At 41.2% G+C, this 18,957-nt stretch overlaps 2 protein-coding genes across 2 annotated transcripts in view; one reads left to right on the top strand and one right to left on the bottom strand.

The window, feature by feature from the left end:
• LOC307022805 (nuclear factor 7, brain-like) overlaps positions 1 to 446 on the bottom strand; it is a gene marked incomplete at its 5' end in the record, with an annotated part of 2,097 nt that extends 1,651 nt beyond the window's left edge. Inside the window, one exon of the mRNA XM_079655697.1 lies at positions 398 to 446. Within this exon, the coding sequence (XP_079511823.1) occupies positions 398 to 446 (49 nt within the window). The remainder of the gene's footprint in view (positions 1 to 397) is intronic.
• Positions 447 to 3,066: 2,620 nt separating this feature from the next.
• LOC307022804 (ATP-binding cassette sub-family C member 9-like) overlaps positions 3,067 to 18,957 on the top strand; it is a gene marked incomplete at its 3' end in the record, with an annotated part of 65,724 nt that continues 49,833 nt past the window's right edge. The window contains exons 1-9 of the mRNA XM_079655696.1: positions 3,067 to 3,459; positions 5,020 to 5,184; positions 7,252 to 7,407; positions 8,925 to 9,059; positions 10,036 to 10,198; positions 11,526 to 11,566; positions 11,684 to 11,826; positions 12,239 to 12,347; positions 13,234 to 13,341. Of these exons, the coding sequence (XP_079511822.1) occupies positions 3,439 to 3,459; positions 5,020 to 5,184; positions 7,252 to 7,407; positions 8,925 to 9,059; positions 10,036 to 10,198; positions 11,526 to 11,566; positions 11,684 to 11,826; positions 12,239 to 12,347; positions 13,234 to 13,341 (1,041 nt within the window). The 5' untranslated portion in view covers positions 3,067 to 3,438. The remainder of the gene's footprint in view (positions 3,460 to 5,019; positions 5,185 to 7,251; positions 7,408 to 8,924; positions 9,060 to 10,035; positions 10,199 to 11,525; positions 11,567 to 11,683; positions 11,827 to 12,238; positions 12,348 to 13,233; positions 13,342 to 18,957) is intronic.

Genomic DNA, 18,957 nt, shown 5'->3' with positions numbered 1-18,957 from the left:
GAAAGGGCTATACGCAAGAGAAACTATGCGGATACAACCCGTATCGTCCTCGTGTAAACGGGCTCTTAATGCTCCAAATGGCTTCAGTATATGCTGACAGCTGTGAGATATGAAAGGACTGATTTGATTTAAAACTACCTTTTGAAATTGTTGAACAAAGTGCGATAAGAGGGTCGCATTTGAACAGCCTGTGGTGATCGAAAACTGAGACTCGAGAAATGTAAACGTCATTCATTTTCTCTCCTGAGGAATCACTTTGGATATTTAAACCTGTGTCTCTAGACTGGCGTTCCTGAAGCCGTCAATGCGACCGAAAGTTGGATTAAAGCGTTTACTCAATTACAGTTGAACCAAAATCAACTCCAAATGATGACATCATGGGTTGTCTACATTTCACCCTGATGTTGAAGCCAGTTGGATGTCACTGAGGCGTAGATCACAGTCATCATGTCACCACCAGAGTGTGTGTGACTGCATGTCTGAGTGTGTGAATGACGTGAGGATATGTCTGTAATGTCGTAAAGCCCTGAAATGACTTTACACACACACTTGTAGTTGCATTTGTGTTGACCTTTGGGTGAACTAACACACTCTGTTTGGGTCGATGAACGCTTCGACCCAAACAGCTTTTAAAGTAATGCATTCCTCAAAGCTTACTCTATCTCTCTCTTTCACTGTTTCATGTTTTTTATTGTATTGTTGGAGACGCCTGGGACTTAATTAATGAATTGCCTGCACTACTATTAATATGCAGGCTTAGTTATAGCTGCATATGTGAACTTTTCTACTGTTTTTAACGTCCTCAAAAAGCGACAGAGTGCAATATCGCAGTCTTTAAGCAAGTGTTTATCACACACTAGTTGACATAATGAACAAAAAAACCCAATAAATTGTGCAGCCCTTGGAGTTCATAAATCAACATCAGCTGGATCAAACTTGTAGGAGGGCTGCTCGATTATGGGAAAAATCATAATCTCGTTTATTTGGGTCAATAATTGATATCACGATTATTAAAAACAATTATCCATTTACTTTGAAAACATCAATTTATTGGAGAAAAAAAATGTGAACAGTATGTTTTTAACAGTTTATTACCCTGAACTTTAAAGGTGGCCTATCATGCAAAATGCACTTTTGTACGTCTTCTATACATGAATATGTGTCCCCGGTGTGTCAGGGAACTCACCAAGTGTCAGGAAACACAACCCTCTCTATTTTCCTCCATACCCAAATCTCTAAAAAAGGGTCTGCAACGGATCTGATACAGACTGATCCAGATTTGAACACTTCTATGACGTCACAGAAGTGGCGCTACGGCTATTGGGCCAACTCCACCAATCAGGAGGAGACAGCCGCGGACATTGCCGTTGGAAAGCGCTGGAGACGCTGTAGTACATATGCCAGGCCTGTAGATGGTGCTGTTCTCACAGAATCAGCCCATGCAAAGACAGTGTTACATTGAGCGAAATGAGGAATGGCTAAAATGCATGATCTGTTTGGTATTTTGAAAAATAAAAAGTATAAATATGCCTTATATAGGTATGGTCCTACACTATATTATTCAAATATAACATGATAGGTCCACTTTAAGTATGATTCAACTTAAAAAACAATAAAAAAAAAAAGAAAAAAAAAAAGAGTAATAATAAAAAGATAATCGTTTTATTTCGATTACGTTGTTTTGGTAATCGTTGCAAGCCATAATCGTAATTGCGATTAAAATATGATTAATTGAGCAGCCCTACTTGTAGCTATTAATACAATAACCTAAAAACAATAGTATCTCCCGATGGCGGCTTAACAAAGCGGGTGCAGGGAGAGAGAAAGCAGAAGGTCCATTTGGCGGAGCCGATCACAGACTTCGACTCCTCTTAAATCCATCGTTACACACAGCAGACGCTCCTGTAATGGCAGTGTGTTTTCATTCAGTCCATTTGGCTGCATGTTGTTAGAGATGTGAGAGGCTGTCCGGTCTTCTGCCTTCCTTTAAAGTGGGTATAATGGGCAGGAGATAAAGAGCAGAGCAGCGCTGCATGGCTGAGTGACACGGAAAATTCTCCACTCACATCACACTTTAAAACACACGCAGGCCTGCAGAGCATCACTATGTGATGTTACTGCTGTGTGTGTGTGTGTGTGTGTGTGTGTGTGTGTGTGTGTGTGTGTGTGTGTGTGTGTGTGTGTGTGTGTGTGTGTGTGTGTGTGTGTGTGTGTGTGTGTGTGTGTGTGTGTGTGTGTGTGTGTGTGTGTGTGTGTGTGTTCATTCACATGCTAAGAGTGGAATATATGGAAGGAATACTCCCATTGCTCACTATGTTCGAATGTTACTTCTCTCTTGATGTATTAACTTCAAATGTATAGAAGTCTATGAGAAAATGTTCCTATTGTCCGGCAGTGGCTCAGTCAGTAGGGGCTTGGACTGTGAGCCGTAGGGTCGCTGGTTCAAGTCCCCGAACAGACCTAAATATGGAGTGTGGGCTGCTACTTGGAGAGGTCCCAGTTCAACTCCTCCCTGCCATGGTGCCCTTGAGCAAGGCACTGGACACCCCCCTTCCCCCCCACTCCCCGGGCGCTGTACAATATCTGCCCACTGCTCCTAGTACTAGACTCCTGGTACTAGGATGGGTTAAAAGCAGAGAAGAGAACACATGTCACTGTGTGCTCTGCATGTGAGAACATTAAAGAGGGCTTCAATCCTCCCATTCTAGATATACTGCTCTCTTGATTTATTACACAAGATTGTATAGAAGTCTATGAGAAAGTGACCCTACTCAGGGTGTCCACGGGGTATTAAAAAAAAATTAAAAAGTATTAAAGGGCATTTTCCAAGGTGTTACATTTTGTAGCTTGTTTTCAATAAGTATCTAAATGGTACAAAGAGGTTGTTTTCTACAGTCTGCCTGAATGTAATCATGGCGTAGGTGTGTAGTGTGATTCTGTGTACTTTATTTATGGCATCCCGTTGGATTTGACGTCATCTGAACAGGACATGCACGCTCACTGCTTGATAGCTCGCGAAGGTCCGTTTACGCCGGTTGCTAAACAACATCGTTATGGGGAAATGCAAGTCTGCGTCCAAATGGTTGGAAGATAAGGAGGAAGGACAATCAATACTGTATATAGTCAATGTGAGGTACAGTGTGTCGCCAAGGTAACCGGTTAGAACTCAAAGTGGCGATGAGGTCTTAAAATGTATGGAAAGGGTCTTAAAAGGTCTTACATGTGACTTCAGGATTCCTGCATATACCCTGCTACTTCTCTCTTGATATATTACCTCAGATTGTATAGATGTCTCCAGTACTTCTGGCAAATCCAACAAATCCAGCTACCCAAAAAGATTTTAGAAAAAGTTTTCAAATGTTTTTGATGAATTTCTGTTGTTTTCCTAATTTTCATTATCTTTCTTTTCTTCTTCTTTTACTTTAGGCATTGGAGGCGATGATGATTAGTGTAGCAAATGTGAGTTATGTTTTTATAATTATGATTATATATTTTGTGATATTTTTTTATTCTGGATGTCTATCAAAAAACGTCGTTGTGTGACAGCTGTTGCAGGAAAAATAATAGAATGGAACAAATGTATAAACATATATTTAGGGATGTCCCGATCACCTTTTTTTGCTCCCGATCCGATTCCGATCATTTGATTTTGACAATTTGCCGATACCGATTTTTCCCGATCCGATCTTTATGCAATGCATTAAGAGAAAAAAAAGCAAAAAAGCATTGAAGTTGTCCCTTAAGGTTATTTTTTTATTTAAATTGGATATTCTATCCAACATGGATATAGCTTCTTTCTTTCACAGCAGCATTGGATCAGTTCAGTTGTGCAGCATTGGATCAAAACAAAATAAAGCTTTCAGTACTCGTTAGCTTACTGCTACAATTAGACACTGCGCCCACTCTGTTGCCAGATTTGAGAGAAATAAGCAGGTCTATGAAGACAAGCCCCAAAGAAGCAACACATACATGATGTTCTGTAATTTGAAACCAAAACTAAGGCCTCAGGATGACTTTAAGACTTGAACATGGTCATTTTTGTTTTGTAACATTGAATAAATAAAAAGAAAAAAAAGTATTTAAAAAAAAAAGAAAAAAAAGAAATCCCGATCCCCGATTTTTTTCCTCCCGATTCCGATCTTTTGAAAATCACGTGATCGGCTCCGATCCCCGATCACGTGATCGGATCGGGACATCCTACATTCCTTTTTTGACATGTATTTTTCATTTATTTTATTTAATGAAACAATTTAGCAAATGTCACAAAGCCCAATTTCCCCTGGGATAAATAAAGTGTTCTGATTGATGCCCTGCTCCATTCATTATTTTACCCTCAGTGGTTTATCGATAATTGCAAATGACTAGATACAAATTAGAATCACCTAAGTGCGTTTCACTTCTCTTATCGTTCATGTCCTCGCTCCTCGGGCTCGGTATCACCGGAAGTTGATTTGTCTGCGCCATCTTGAGTAGCGTCCCAGTGGCCTTATTTGCGCCGGAGGACCGAGGAGCGATAATCGAGGAACTACCAGACCATCTTCCGGTGAAATCCTCAGACACTCGCCCCGCCCCCTTACTGTGTATCGCTCACTGATTGGACGATGCAGCGCATGCACTGATCTGGCTGCTGTCAGACGATCAGCTGTGCGGCGTCATCACAAATGGACGTCGCTTCACGTGACGCTCCGGAGGAAACGACGTCCCACTGCTCTTAAAACTCATTTCCCTGCTTCTCGTGGTTTCCTTGGGTCTCTCCATGCTTCCTTGGTGGGAGGGACTAGTCGCAGGGAAACGACGCAAGTGAGGGACGCAAGGAATCCATTTAACCGAAGTGTGTGTGTGTGTGTGTGTGTGTGTGTGTGTGTGTGTGTGTGTGTGTGTGTGTGTGTGTGTGTGTGTGTGTGTGTGTGTGTGTGTGTGTGTGTGTGTGTGTGTGTGTGTGTGTGTGTGTGTGTGTGTGTGTGTGTGTGTGTGTGTGTGTGTGTGTGTGTGTGTGTGTGTGTGTGTGTGGGGTTACAGAACACTAAAATGGACGTGTACTTCATACCGTCCACCGAGCTGCTTCAGAACCCCTCAGTTCTCGCTGTTCTTCTCTTCCTGGCGTTGATCCTGCAGAGGACCTTCCTGCAGGCGTCATACTACGTTACCATAGAGACCGGGATCAACCTGCGCGGAGCCCTGCTGGTGAGTGAAGTGAAGCATTGTGGGCAGTGATGAAGTGAAACATCGTGGGTATTTAACTCGAGACGCTTTGTTTACCCCATGCTGAGGTGTTGCTGTGAAAAGTATTCAAGAGAATGAAATGAAACAGAGAGGACATTTTCCATCGTCCTGTTTTTGGAAATGGAGACATTTAATTAATCATTTCTGTTGAATGTGTCAAAGAGTAAGGACATTTATTTTAGAAGTTCTTACCTCTCTCTTAACGGTACAAAGATTAATGGACAGAATATTGAAAAGTGAATCCCCCTTTGGATGTTTACTAGACAATAAACCTACATTTGGGATTAATACTGACAAGAAAGTTCAAGTAAACAAAACCCTGATTACTTTAAAGAGTCCTCTCCTGCTGGTGTTCAGGTGTATATCAGTATGTAGTGTCTCTACTTTAAAGAGTCCTCTCCTGCTGATGTTCAGGTGTATATCAGTATGTAGTGTCTCTACTTTAAAGAGTCCTCTCCTGCTGATGTTCAGGTGTATATCAGTATGTAGTGTCTCTACTTTAAAGAGTCCTCTCCTGCTGATGTTCAGGTGTATATCAGTATGTAGTATCTCTACTTTAAAGAGTACTCTCCTGCTGATGTTCAGGTGTATATCAGTATGTAGTGTCTCTACTTTAAAGAGTCCTCTCCTGCTGATGTTCAGGTGTATATCAGTATGTAGTGTCTCTACTTTAAAGAGTCCTCTCCTGCTGATGTTCAGGTGTATATCAGTATGTAGTGTCTCTACTTTAAAGAGTCCTCTCCTGCTGATGTTCAGGTGTATATCAGTATGTAGTGTCTCTACTTTAAAGAGTCCTCTCCTGCTGATGTTCAGGTGTATATCAGTATGTAGTGTCTCTAGTTTAAAGAGTCCTCTCCTGCTGATGTTCAGGTGTATATCAGTATGTAGTGTCTCTAGTTTAAAGAGTCCTCTCCTGCTGATGTTCAGGTGTATATCAGTATGTAGTGTCTCTAGTTTAAAGAGTCCTCTCCTGCTGATGTTCAGGTGTATATCAGTATGTAGTGTCTCTACTTTAAAGAGTCCTCTCCTGCTGATGTTCAGGTGTATATCAGTATGTAGTGTCTCTACTTTAAAGAGTCCTCTCCTGCTGATGTTCAGGTGTATATCAGTAGTGTCTCTACTTTAAAGAGTCCTCTCCTGCTGATGTTCAGGTGTATATCAGTATGTAGTGTCTCTACTTTAAAGAGTCCTCTCCTGCTGATGTTCAGGTGTATATCAGTATGTAGTGTCTCTACTTTAAAGAGTCCTCTCCTGCTGATGTTCAGGTGTATATCAGTATGTAGTGTCTCTACTTTAAAGAGTCCTCTCCTGCTGATGTTCAGGTGTATATCAGTATGTAGTGTCTCTACTTTAAAGAGTCCTCTCCTGCTGATGTTCAGGTGTATATCAGTATGTAGTGTCTCTACTTTAAAGAGTCCTCTCCTGCTGATGTTCAGGTGTATATCAGTATGTAGTGTCTCTAGTTTAAAGAGTCCTCTCCTGCTGATGTTCAGGTGTATATCAGTATGTAGTGTCTCTACTTTAAAGAGTCCTCTCCTGCTGATGTTCAGGTGTATATCAGTATGTAGTGTCTCTACTTTAAAGAGTCCTCTCCTGCTGATGTTCAGGTGTATATCAGTAGTGTCTCTACTTTAAAGAGTCCTCTCCTGCTGATGTTCAGGTGTATATCAGTATGTAGTGTCTCTACTTTAAAGAGTCCTCTCCTGCTGATGTTCAGGTGTATATCAGTATGTAGTGTCTCTACTTTAAAGAGTCCTCTCCTGCTGATGTTCAGGTGTATATCAGTATGTAGTGTCTCTACTTTAAAGAGTCCTCTCCTGCTGATGTTCAGGTGTATATCAGTATGTAGTGTCTCTACTTTAAAGAGTCCTCTCCTGCTGATGTTCAGGTGTATATCAGTATGTAGTGTCTCTACTTTAAAGAGTCCTCTCCTGCTGATGTTCAGGTGTATATCAGTATGTAGTGTCTCTACTTTAAAGAGTCCTCTCCTGCTGATGTTCAGGTGTCTGTGTTTCATTACTATACCAGGCGATGATTTACAACAAGATCCTGCGTCTGTCCACCTCCAACATGTCGATGGGGGAGATGACGATCGGGCAGATCAACAACCTGGTTGCTATAGAGACCAACCAGCTGATGTGGTTCTTCTTCCTCTGCCCCAACCTTTGGGCCATGCCTGTGCAGGTAACAGCACCTCCATGCATTCAATGTTCTGTAATGATGCTGCATTCACAACTTTAATGGTTTGTGAATGTAAACTTGATTTGTATTTTGTTTATTTTATGGTTAATCTGTAAATTCAACATGTATATTTTCTACTTTCTTGTTTAATTCTAGTCTTTTTAATTTGTATTGTACAAGGCCATGTCTTTTATGCTGCTGCAACACAACATTTTCCCAAATTGGGATCAATAGAGTACTTTTTATCTTATCTTAAATGGCTTTTGTAGGTGAGGAAAACATCCAAATAAAATATGGAGATGGGGAAGGGAAAATAATCCTGATGTTAAAGTTTTATATTAACAAGATAAATGATCAATTCAAAAACATAACATGCATTTTTCTGGGTTAAGATATCCTCCTAAGACCCCCTTAAATCCCCCTTAACCCTCCTATTGCCAAATTTGACCGGTCCTGTTTTAACTGCTATTACATTAACACAAAAACCATTAATCATCACCAAATGTCATTTAACACTCTTTCAATCTGTACATATTGTATCAGACTACTGGTATACATGAAACACTGCAGTAAATATACAAAGAACAGACACTGAACATGTATTGGTGTGCCAGGTGTGATCCATGTGGGGGGATTGGGCACATAAGTGTGTGTGTGTGTGTGTGTGTGTGTGTGTGTGTGTGTGTGTGTGTGTGTGTGTGTGTGTGTGTGTGTGTGTGTGTGTGTGTGTGTGTGTGTGTGTGTTATCTGATCTGGATGGTTACTAATTCCTTTTCTTTATGGCGGTCATGACCGGGAACACCATGGGTGTTACAAAGTTTCCAAAATCATCCAGAATGCAATGAAAGTGGTGATCAGCCATTTCATATGTTCAAATGTCTACTGTGAAGGATATCATGAAGCCTTAATGCAATCGAATGTAAAACAAAAAAGTTATGATTGATGAAAGTAGTCGGTCAGATTCGACCCGAAGACAACAGGAGGGTTAAGAAAAACAATTTTTTTCTTTTGAACGTGTGACTTTAGTTTAGAATATTCAGAGTGTTTTCCCATAACATCATCCCGTCCCATGGCTCTGTGTGTTTTCTCAAGTTAACAAAATAAATAATAATATTCTTTTGTCGAATAATCACATTTTGCAAGCATATGTGTCTACGATGTGGTGAAGCTAAATCAACCTTGCGACGTAAAGTGATGTAGTTAAAAAAAAAAAAAAAAAATACCCACAATTTTTAAGAGTGTGGAAATGTGTCACTTAGATATGAGAGAAGTTCTGAAAATGCACATGTTAATCTAATATCTTTTAATCTAATATCTTTTAATCGAATATCTTTTCATTTTAGAGATTGCTAATTGCTTTTTATTTATTTGGAGACCTCAAAAAGGAGTCTAAGAATCATCTGAGTTATGTCCCCGTGGTATTACCCCCTCCTCTTGCTCCGTATCATTTATTTTATCCTAAAACGACTTTAATTCCCAGTCTTTTGAGCCTATAGCTTCCTGTTTCCTTCTCTCTGCAGATTATTATGGGAGTGATCCTGCTCTACTACCTGCTGGGCTGGAGCGCTCTGGTCGGAGCGTCTGTTATCGTCCTGCTGGCCCCCGTCCAGTACCTCATCGCTACAAAGCTGGCAGACACTCAGAAAAGCACACTGGTGAGCGGCTGGCTTATACAACTGTGTTTATTTAAAAATGTTTCCAGAGATGGCAAAAAAAATCATGTATGATGTGTCTGTGTGCGTTATACAGAGAGATGGCAAAAGTACACACATCCTTTCCTCAAGTAGAAGTACAGTGTTTAAAAATACTCTGGTGAAAGTAGAAGTACTGACTAAACTTCTTTACTCAAGTAAAAGTAAAGAGGCTTTGAAATGTACTTCAGTAAAAAGTACCCATAACTAGCAGCTGTTTTAAAGAGTACCTGACCTCCCTTTATATCAATAGAACAATAATGTCATTGTTAGCTAATGAATGTTTCCATGGTGACCAACGGCAACATGACAACGTTTCCATTGGTCCCTCTTCTTTAGAGAAGACCAGGAAATGATGGATACACGGATCGTGTTCAAATCAATAGGCACGCAATGACTCTAAATAATAATGATCACGCCACCAAACACACATTCAGACTAAAGGAACCAGCCTGTTTGGAAAATGAGAGAAGTAGAAAGTACAGGTATTTGAGTTCAACATGTAAGAAGTAGAAAGTACAGGTATTTGTGTTCAACATGTAAGAAGTAGAAAGTACAGGTATTTGAGTTCAACATGTAAGAAGTAGAAAGTACAGGTATTTGAGTTCAACATGTAAGAAGTAGAAAGTACAGGTATTTGGGTTCAAAGTGTAAGAAGTAGAAAGTACAGGTATTTGAGTTCAACATGTAAGAAGTAGAAAGTACAGGTATTTGCGTTCAACATGTAAGAAGTAGAAAGTACAGGTATTTGAGTTCAACATGTAAGAAGTCAAAGTAAAATGTCATCAGAAAATAAGAAGTGGAGTAAAGTACTGATACCAGAAAAATGTACTTAAGTACAGTAACGAAGTATTTGTACTTCCCAGCTCTGGATGTATCATATTTCCTTCATGATGTAAACCCAGTATTTCACAGCCCTTTTATTTTCCTCTGCTTCCAGGAGCACTCTACAGATCGTCTGAAGAAGACCTCGGAGATCTTGAAGGGTATAAAGTTGTTAAAGCTTTACGCCTGGGAGAATATCTTCTGCGACAGCGTGGAGGAAACCAGAGGGAAGGAGCTCACCAGCCTCAGGACCTTCGCCTTCTACACCTCCATGTCCAGTAAGATGGAGACACCTGAGTTTAAATGATGCTAAATGCAGAAAATAGACCCTCTGTGGGGATTGGTAAAGAAAGACGGGTTTATGGTGTTGCAGAGTTAGAAAATACACAAACATGACAGATACTATACGTGTAGGAAGACACATAACAGTATAGAGGCTAACATAATACATTTCATTTATAAAGGCGTCTTTGAAGGATCTCAAGGCTGCAAGGGTGAAGAGATATGTTTTGAGACATAATATGAATTCAAAACTGATCGCAAACTATTAGAATTACATATAATAAAATGACAGCTAAATGTAAAAAAATAAGTGAATTATTTTTGTGTGTATATTGGGAAATAGTCTTTTAGGGTTTAATTAGGGAAAAGTATTAATACTATACGGTAAATATACTCCATTGCAAGTAAAAGTACTGCATTGATAAGTAAAAGTATTTAGGTATGATAAGAAAAATGTACTCACAGTATTGGGAATAAATAAAAAATAAAAATATGTATTATTTACATTTTATACTCATTATATTTTATTAAATTACCATAATTTCCGGACTATAAGGCGCGCCTGAATATAAGCCGCAGCAGCTAAATTGAATGATGTGTACATATATAAGCCGCACTGGACTATAAGCCGCAGGTGTTTTAATGTTTCATTACCATATGTAAGGGTTCGTGCACAGAGGGGATTGTGGGGAAAGAGATGGCTGTTTGAGGAAGCTCCCATTTATTAACATTTCAACAAACAAGTTGCATATTTGCATAACGTATTCAAGTGTTAGCATTTAGTGCAATAGTAGCTACAGAACATGTGCTGTGTAAACTGTACTGTATCACATAGCGTTTCAGACACACACACTTTTCAACTTTCAAACTTAAACGGTGCGCTCCCAGCGCACGTACCGGCAGTGATCTACAGCAGTGGTTTTCAACCAGTGGTACGGGGACAAACTGTCTCGCTCTCGTAATGTCTGTCTGTCTCGCTCTCGTTCTGTCTCTCGTACCACTCTCGGTTCCACTTTTACTTTTGCGCGCTACCTGTCTCACTCTTTTCCGGCCTCCAGCTTTTCCTGCTGGAGCCCGCCGCTTAAAGGTGGGGGGCGCGGACCGGCCATAGAGCCCATAGAGTTAAAGGTGGTGGACTGTAACCTGTAAAACCCATAGATTTAGGAGGTCCCCTAGTGGCCGTTAGCTGTAACAATCCATAGATTAGCCGCACCGTTATATAAGCCGCAGCGTCGAAAAATGGGGAAAAAGGCGCGGCTTATAGTCCGAAAATTACGGTATACATTTTCTTGATGTCTGTTGTCTCAAATCCTCTCTCTCCAGTCTTCATGAACGCTGCGATCCCCATTGCTGCCGTGCTCGCGGTAAGTCAATCGTTTCTTCCTTTATCTCCATTGTGCTGCTTCTCCCTGCTTCCTTCAACTATAACATGACACGTGAATACCAACAAGGCTCCCTGACCTTTACTTCTTGTCTCCTAGACGTTTGTAATGTCTCATTTCCTGAATGAAAAAGGCCCCACTCCTCACGAGGCCTTCGCTGCCCTGGCGCTGTTCCACATCCTCGTCACTCCTCTCTTCCTGCTCTCCACTGTGGTCAGGTTCGCTGTGAAGGCTCTCGTCAGGTGAGTGTGTGTGTGTGTGTGTGTGTGTGTGTGTGTGTGTGTGTGTGTGTGTGTGTGTGTGTGTGTGTGTGTGTGTGTGTGTGTGTGTGTGTGTGTGTGTGTGTGTGTGTGTGTGTGTGTGTGTGTGTGTGTGTGTGTGTGTGTGTGTGTGTGTGTGTGTGTGTGTGTGTGTGTGTGTGTGTGTGTGTGTGTGTGTGTGTGTGTGTGTGTGTGTGTGTGTGTGTGTGTGTGTGTGTGTGTGTGTGTGTGTATTTGACCTTAAAGCGTATAAATATAACAGACGAAAGGCACCTGTAAGATCGTGTACATCCACCTGGATCCACATATTGACGTAATAATTTTTTACTTTAGGATTGGTTTATCCTTTAATGTGTGTGTGTGTGTGTGTGTGTGTGTGTGTGTGTGTTGGCAGTGTCGAGAAGCTCAATGAGTTTCTCCAGAGTGACGAAATCGGAGACGACAGCTGGAGGAACGGTGACATGTCTGTTTCCATGGAAGCGGGAAAGAAACACTCAGGCGGGGTGAGTGTTAACGAGTTCTAACGAGAACAGGATCAATTAACACAATTATCTTCGTAACTACAGTTTGAATTCATATCTACATCTATCAACAGGAACATTGTGGTTTGTATTCAGTCTTGTTAACACCTGATATCTGCAGAGGATAGACACAGCTGAAAAGTAGCAGATATTCACACTTCTTTATATAATCCTTGAGTTCTTGGAAAACCTTGTGGATCAAAGTCTCCGCAACTTTCGGTACAAATTTAAAAATCCCACTTGTTTTGCTTTCAAGCTAATTTATTTTAGATAAATGCTTAAAAATATGTTGCTTCTTATACTTAAATGCAAAAAAGGACTATTTAATTAAGCTAGGGGGCTTTTGGATAAAACCAGGCACCTGTTTATCTGCAGAAAAGGAAGTCAAACTGAATGCCCCCAATTAAGACCTGAGACTCATGCAACTCACAGACGTCACATTAAATATATGCTGGGTAACAAAGAGCTGAAAAACAAATCAAACATTCATGCAATTTTAAAACATGGTGGCAACAAAGCAGCCCAACTGTTTTATAGACATCGTTTCCTGGTTTTTAAACACGAGTATCTGTCCTTCTACTTGAGTAAAGGATGTGTGTACTTTTGCCATCTCTGCTACTAAAATACCAAAATGTACATGCAGAGCAGCGCCTCTGATGAACAGGATGTTTTCTATGTGTCTGGATAATGTGTGAGCAGTGGGATTTGAACCTTCGGGGTTAAAATCCTCCGTGTCAGAGGGAACCCCCGCTCCACTTCCTCTCCCCGAGGAACTGAAGCGGATGCAGGAAAGTCTTCAGCTTCATATTTATTGCTAACTTCAAATCTCTCTCTCTCTCTCTGTGTGTGTTTTAATGTCCCCCTGAAGACCAAAGCCATCAACAGGAAGCAGCCGATACGCTACCAGATGGATAACTACGAGCTGCCGACCAGGCGACAGATGAGACCCACGGAGACGGAGGATGTGGCGGTCAAGGTCAGGGTCAAAGGTCACGTTTAGGGGAATGGTTAAAAGGGGGGTAAGGATAGAGAAAGATTATAGGGAAAAAACTCAAGTCATATATACTGTTAGAAAAATCTCACTGGTCCCCGAGCCCTGAGCTTCAATCTCAGGATCCATGTATTTATAGGAGTCATCACATACAGAGCATCAACTAGTTCCTGAACAGTGTCCTTCACATGCTGATATCCAAGAGAGGGAGTTACACAGTCCCAAGATGGAGGAATAGAAAGCAGTATTCAATGTTTACTTCAGATTAGCTCCACGTCAGAAATGAGCATGCTTGTCACATGTCTCTCTCCATAGAGGCTGAATCATCATGTTAATCACATAGCTATCATATGCCTCAAACAGTCCTGATGCTCTTCTAGGTAATCACACATCCTGTCATGTTCACAGCTACAGTTGATACCTTTGATATCATGTTGCTCTCATATTGGAAGAGGATATTCAGTATTTTCCCAACATGTATCATCCATACCTCCGCTCCCTTTCCCCACGTTTCATTATATCTGATCTTGCCTGCCTTCCTTTACTGCCAAGGTCAGTCGGTGTGTTGTTTCCACATGGCGCCTTTTTTCTGACTTTTTCACTAGTTATCAATGAGGAGAGAGCCGTCACTTTGATCCAAAACAAAAAAAATGGCTGAACCCATTTTTACTTTAGAGAAAAGCGCCTGTAGAAATTGGAGGAAAAGCTAATTTTTGGCAGTGAATTCCGGCAGTGGCTCAGTCAGTAGGGGCTTGGAGTGTGAGCTATAGGGTCGCCGGTTCAAGTCCCCGACCAGACCTAAAATATGGAGTGTGGACTGCTACTTGGAGAGGTCACAGTTCACCTCCTGCCCTGCCGTGGTGCCCTTGAGCAAGGCACCGGACATGTTGAACAAAGGGTGTCAAACTCATTCAAAGTAGCACCAAAAGAGGTAGAAAAAAGGCAAGTCTTTCTTGTAAAAACGGTGTCAAGATATTGAGACTTTATGATAGCCATGCAAACACACCATGTGGACAAAAAGCCTAAAGCCCCGGACACTCCAAGCCCATTTTGGCCTTCGATGGATGTCAGGCCGACGATGAGCGTCCTGTCGCCCTACTCAGATTGGTGTGTCCCGCACCGTCGTGTCTTTTCGGCCGTGCCGACACCTTTTTGTCCGAAAACCCACCGTTTCTACATGTCGAATGTGTAGGCAGTCGGCCAAAGGCAGTCGGTCAAATAAATTACTCTGATTGGCTGTTCAGCTTAGCGAATCAGTGCATGAGAAGCGAAACGGAAGTGAGGGACCCAAACAAACTATTAAGAAGGCAAATCTGAGATGTTATTTAACTCCAGCTCTCGACTCAGGTTGGGGAAAGCCCCGTGAGATTCTCGCTGTAGAGTGAAAATGGAACGCACACGCTATTTGTTGTTTGTTTACATCACGCAGTCTGTTCTTCTTCTCTCGGTTATCTCACAGTCTGTCTTCCGGTTGCCTCTTTTGAATGACGAATACACACTACCGCCGCCTGCTGGTAAGGAGAGTTATGGCCACTCACGCATGCGCAGTTCATACGTGCTTCTTGGCCGTCGGCTGAAGTCTTTGCGGTGTGTTCCAGTGCGACACATGGCCGAGACGTGAGGCGACACAGCAGTCGGGTCCGTCTGTGTTTGTTCTTTGGTGTCAGCTTGGTGTTTCCCTACGTTAAGGTTTGATAGCTCTTTACAGGAAATGATTTTAGACGTAGAACCTGCTTTTTTTATTGCAGCCTTTCTAATCCGTCCATTATTAATCCCAGTTTCCTCCTATTACGTAATGGTGTCCATCTTTCTTTTCTATTTTTGGGGGCACCGCACCCCTCCCACCCCCCCGGCAAGAAAAGCCAAAGGTCCCTTAACCTATTCGGGTTACCCGCCCCCCCCCCCTCAAATAAGAAAATACATGTGAGTTCATGGCTACTAGACAACGTTCTTGTTGCTCTGTGTTGCGTTGGTAACGAGTGAGACACACCGGAGTTGAGGGTCTGTGGGGTTTATTCGCCCAGAAATATCATTTAGGCATTTAGCAGACGCCTTATTCCAAAGCGACTTACAATGACCAATCACAGGGACATTCTCCCTGGAGTAACCGAGGGCTAAGTGCCTTACTCAAGGGCACACTAGTAGTGGTGTTCCAGGCGGGATTCGAACTCGCAACCTTCCGATCATCAGCCCACCTCACTTAGACCACCAAAAAAAAAAAAAAAATCCATTTGTGGCGGACGATATTTAATTGTACAGATAAATCAATGTATGCAAGACACTGCCATCTTATTGTAATCGTTTTATTCGCCGCTGTTAGTAATATTTGTAAGAGGTAGAACCAGGTTTTTAATAAAGTAGGAGTAGAAAACTTGATGTCAGACTCTGTGAGACTGTGATTAGAGGAACTAGAGATGAACTCAACTCTCCTGACGGCCGCTGGCACTTTTACGACCCCACATACTGATCAAGTTTAAGGAGACCTCAGAGGGAAAGACAGCTTTATATACAGAGGGAAGAGCGGCCAGTTTAATAAGAGTGGGGATAGAAGGGAGGGCGGAAAGATACAATAACATAAGTAGGCCTCGTCATTAGTTTAAAGTGTTGTTTAAGACAGATTTTTTATTTCCAACACACCCAAAAGTTGTCATGTAAGAAGACAATAATGACTAACTAACAAACATGTTTAAAAAAGCAAAAGTTATTTCCAAAAAACAACAGAAATGCATCATAAAATGACACTTGCATACATTTAAAAACAGACATTAAAAAGCCATAATACAAATGAATAGGGGTTGGTTTCAAAGTGGCATTTTAAAACCCAATTTTCACAGATTTTTAAACATATTATTAGATTTCTTTGTACATGATTTGCTTCAATTATGTTCCTAGTAGTTTTATAATAAAAAATAATAATGCCAGATCTTTTCTTGACTAATTGGCACTTCTAGAAAGTGGATCATATAATAAAAAAACACACTTTATGATAAAGATATTAACCTTTTGATGCAACTAATTAAAAGGCAATTCCCGGTACACCGGATAAATCCTGTATACCTGCTATATGCTAGCTCTAAAATAAACATTAACACTTTCAGGTGTGTTTTAAACAAGATGTAGTTATAAATATACAAATACAAATCTTTAAAATTGTTGGTTGGGTTTAAACTGAGACTATTATTGCAGATATTTCTGTATTCATGCGTTTAATTTTATGGTGGAGTGTCGTTATCTCTCACACATACAGAGACACGTAGGAGCTGCTCTCTAATACCGCCATTTATTTAACAACGTCAACAGCTGTTTCATATCTTGTGTGTTTGTACATCCATGGGTCACTTCTGGGTGCGTGGAATCATACGTGTGTGTGTACTCTGTCTTAACAGGAAGTGTAGGATTCACACGAGAATCAGCTAACCCCTCAAAGGGCCTTGTGAATGAGTCTGACTTTCTCTCAGCGCTGCACTTCCTGTCTCTTCTCTGCAAAGACGTCAGTCACTTAATTAAAGCGAGAGGAAGAGAAGGGTTTTCCATGCCATCAATCTTGGTTGTGAGGATTTGATTTATCATCTATTAAATATTACATAGGCTAAGTGTGTCACTACCCAAGCATTACACCCATATATGATATATATACAGTTTATGTTTTATTTATTGCCATCAATATGTCGCGTTATCCACTTTATTTCTTTTAACAAATGTAGTACGATTGTTTGATTTGATCCCAAAATGTGATGTTTGGGTTTGTAGTCAGAGCCACAAACAAGTTATTCCAAGAGAAACTCACAAAAAAAATTGTTCTCTCTTAAACTAGCTTTGTCCCCGGGGGTATTGCCTTAAAAAAAAAAAAGTAAAGACACACAATTGCAAGCTCTTGAAATGCTAACGCACTATATGCAGTGAGAGTTACCTAGGAAATGTCGTTGTACTTTGTATGATGACAATAAAGATATATTCTAATTCTATTCTTTATTCAATATCCTATCTATCTAAAGTACAATGCTGTTCTGTAGCATTGAGTGTGTCCTTCTTTGGGACCCAAGATGTTCTCCTACTGGCTCTATGCAAATAAAAAAAACTCATGCAACCAGATTATGTGCAGCTCATAAGTATGTGTCTCTTGGTGTTCTTCCTAATGGTATCAGCGACCATTGCACTGACTATTGCTTGCGTTAGGAGCACTAACCCCCTGATCCCACCGGAAGCGTCTGGGCTGCGCTGCGCTACGGCTGCGCCGCGCTGCGACCTCCTCCTGCGTCATAACCCACCAGGCGCGTTTCAAAACGTTGCTGAAGCGGAGCGTCGTGTGTGCAGCCTCGCAGTTGTTGTTGATTTTGGAATATTGCCTGGACATTTGTACTTCTAGGATACGTAGTTAAATGGTTTATGTTTGTGTCTGTTTAAATCGTGTTTATTGTTGTTATTTCCTATTTTGTTGTGTTGTAGACTACAGACACAGTTAATAATAATTGTAATATTCCAGTTATAAACGACATGAATCAAAGATGTGTTGCTGTATTTTAGTGGTAAAACAATATACATTCATCATCATAATTATTCTATATATATATAATTTACAGTGCCTGTAAACCGGAGGAGAACGCTGGCATGTATTCTCCTACTTGAAAGACTACGGGGGGGTGGGGGGAGGAGAAGGAGCCGGTTTTGGGTGCACCCCCTCAACCAGCAAAGGAGACAACAAGGTGATTTTCATCACCTCGTGGCTGGACAGCCAACGACATCACCAATATTTTCGGATGAATGTTCCACTTCCTGCCTGCGCCGCGTCAAAAATAGGATTCATCCAATATTTTAGAAATTCCTTGCGGCGAGGAGCTTCTGGGACACTTCGAGCCGCGGCGAAGCGGGTCTGGTGGAATAGCACCCATTGACTAGAGTGGCCACGATCGCTAAAAACGCCGCAGCGCAGCGCAGCGCAGCGCAGCGCAGACGCTTCCGGTGGGATCAGGGGGTAAGTTGCCCAAAGCCAAGGGCTGTGCTCAGGCGCTGCTTCAAACACTTCTCTGAGCAGGCTTTCCTACACGATCTGGCGGAGGTTAAATGGCACTTCATAGCGTTAATTCCGTCTGTCGATGTTGCCGTCCAATTTTTTATTGATCACTTTTTATCGATTATTAATAGACATGCCCCCCTTAGAAAAAATTCAGAGTTAAGAATAGGAACACTCCATGGTTTACTAGAGAACTATCTGATCTCATCCATGATCGAAAAAAGCAATGGTCCTTATCTAGGAAGTCTAACTAGTGATCACTGGTTTCTTTTTCGTGTTGTGTAAATGTTCAGCGCTTATTAAAAAAGCTAAAGCTGATTACTATCTGAGCTTAACCACTGATAGTTTTAATGACCATTCTAAATTCTGGAAAACAATTAAATCACTTCAGAACAAGGTTTCTAGTTTCCCACAAAAACTGAAGGTCAGTGATTCTTTTATTTCAGATTCAGAAGGTATGTCTAATGCTTTCAATGCTCACTTCAAAAAGGCTGGTCACATTTTTGATGAGCAAAGTCATGACTCTCTAAATGGTCGTACTCACAGCCCTAGTCAAGAGATGAACTCCACTGTTTCTGATTTTGCTTCTT

This window comes from Notothenia rossii (genome assembly GCF_949606895.1).
Source record: "Notothenia rossii genome assembly, chromosome: 10".
In the NCBI taxonomy this organism is placed as follows: domain Eukaryota; kingdom Metazoa; phylum Chordata; class Actinopteri; order Perciformes; family Nototheniidae; genus Notothenia; species Notothenia rossii.
Note: the sequence above shows the minus strand (reverse complement) of the source record. Positions and strands in the feature narration are given on the sequence as shown.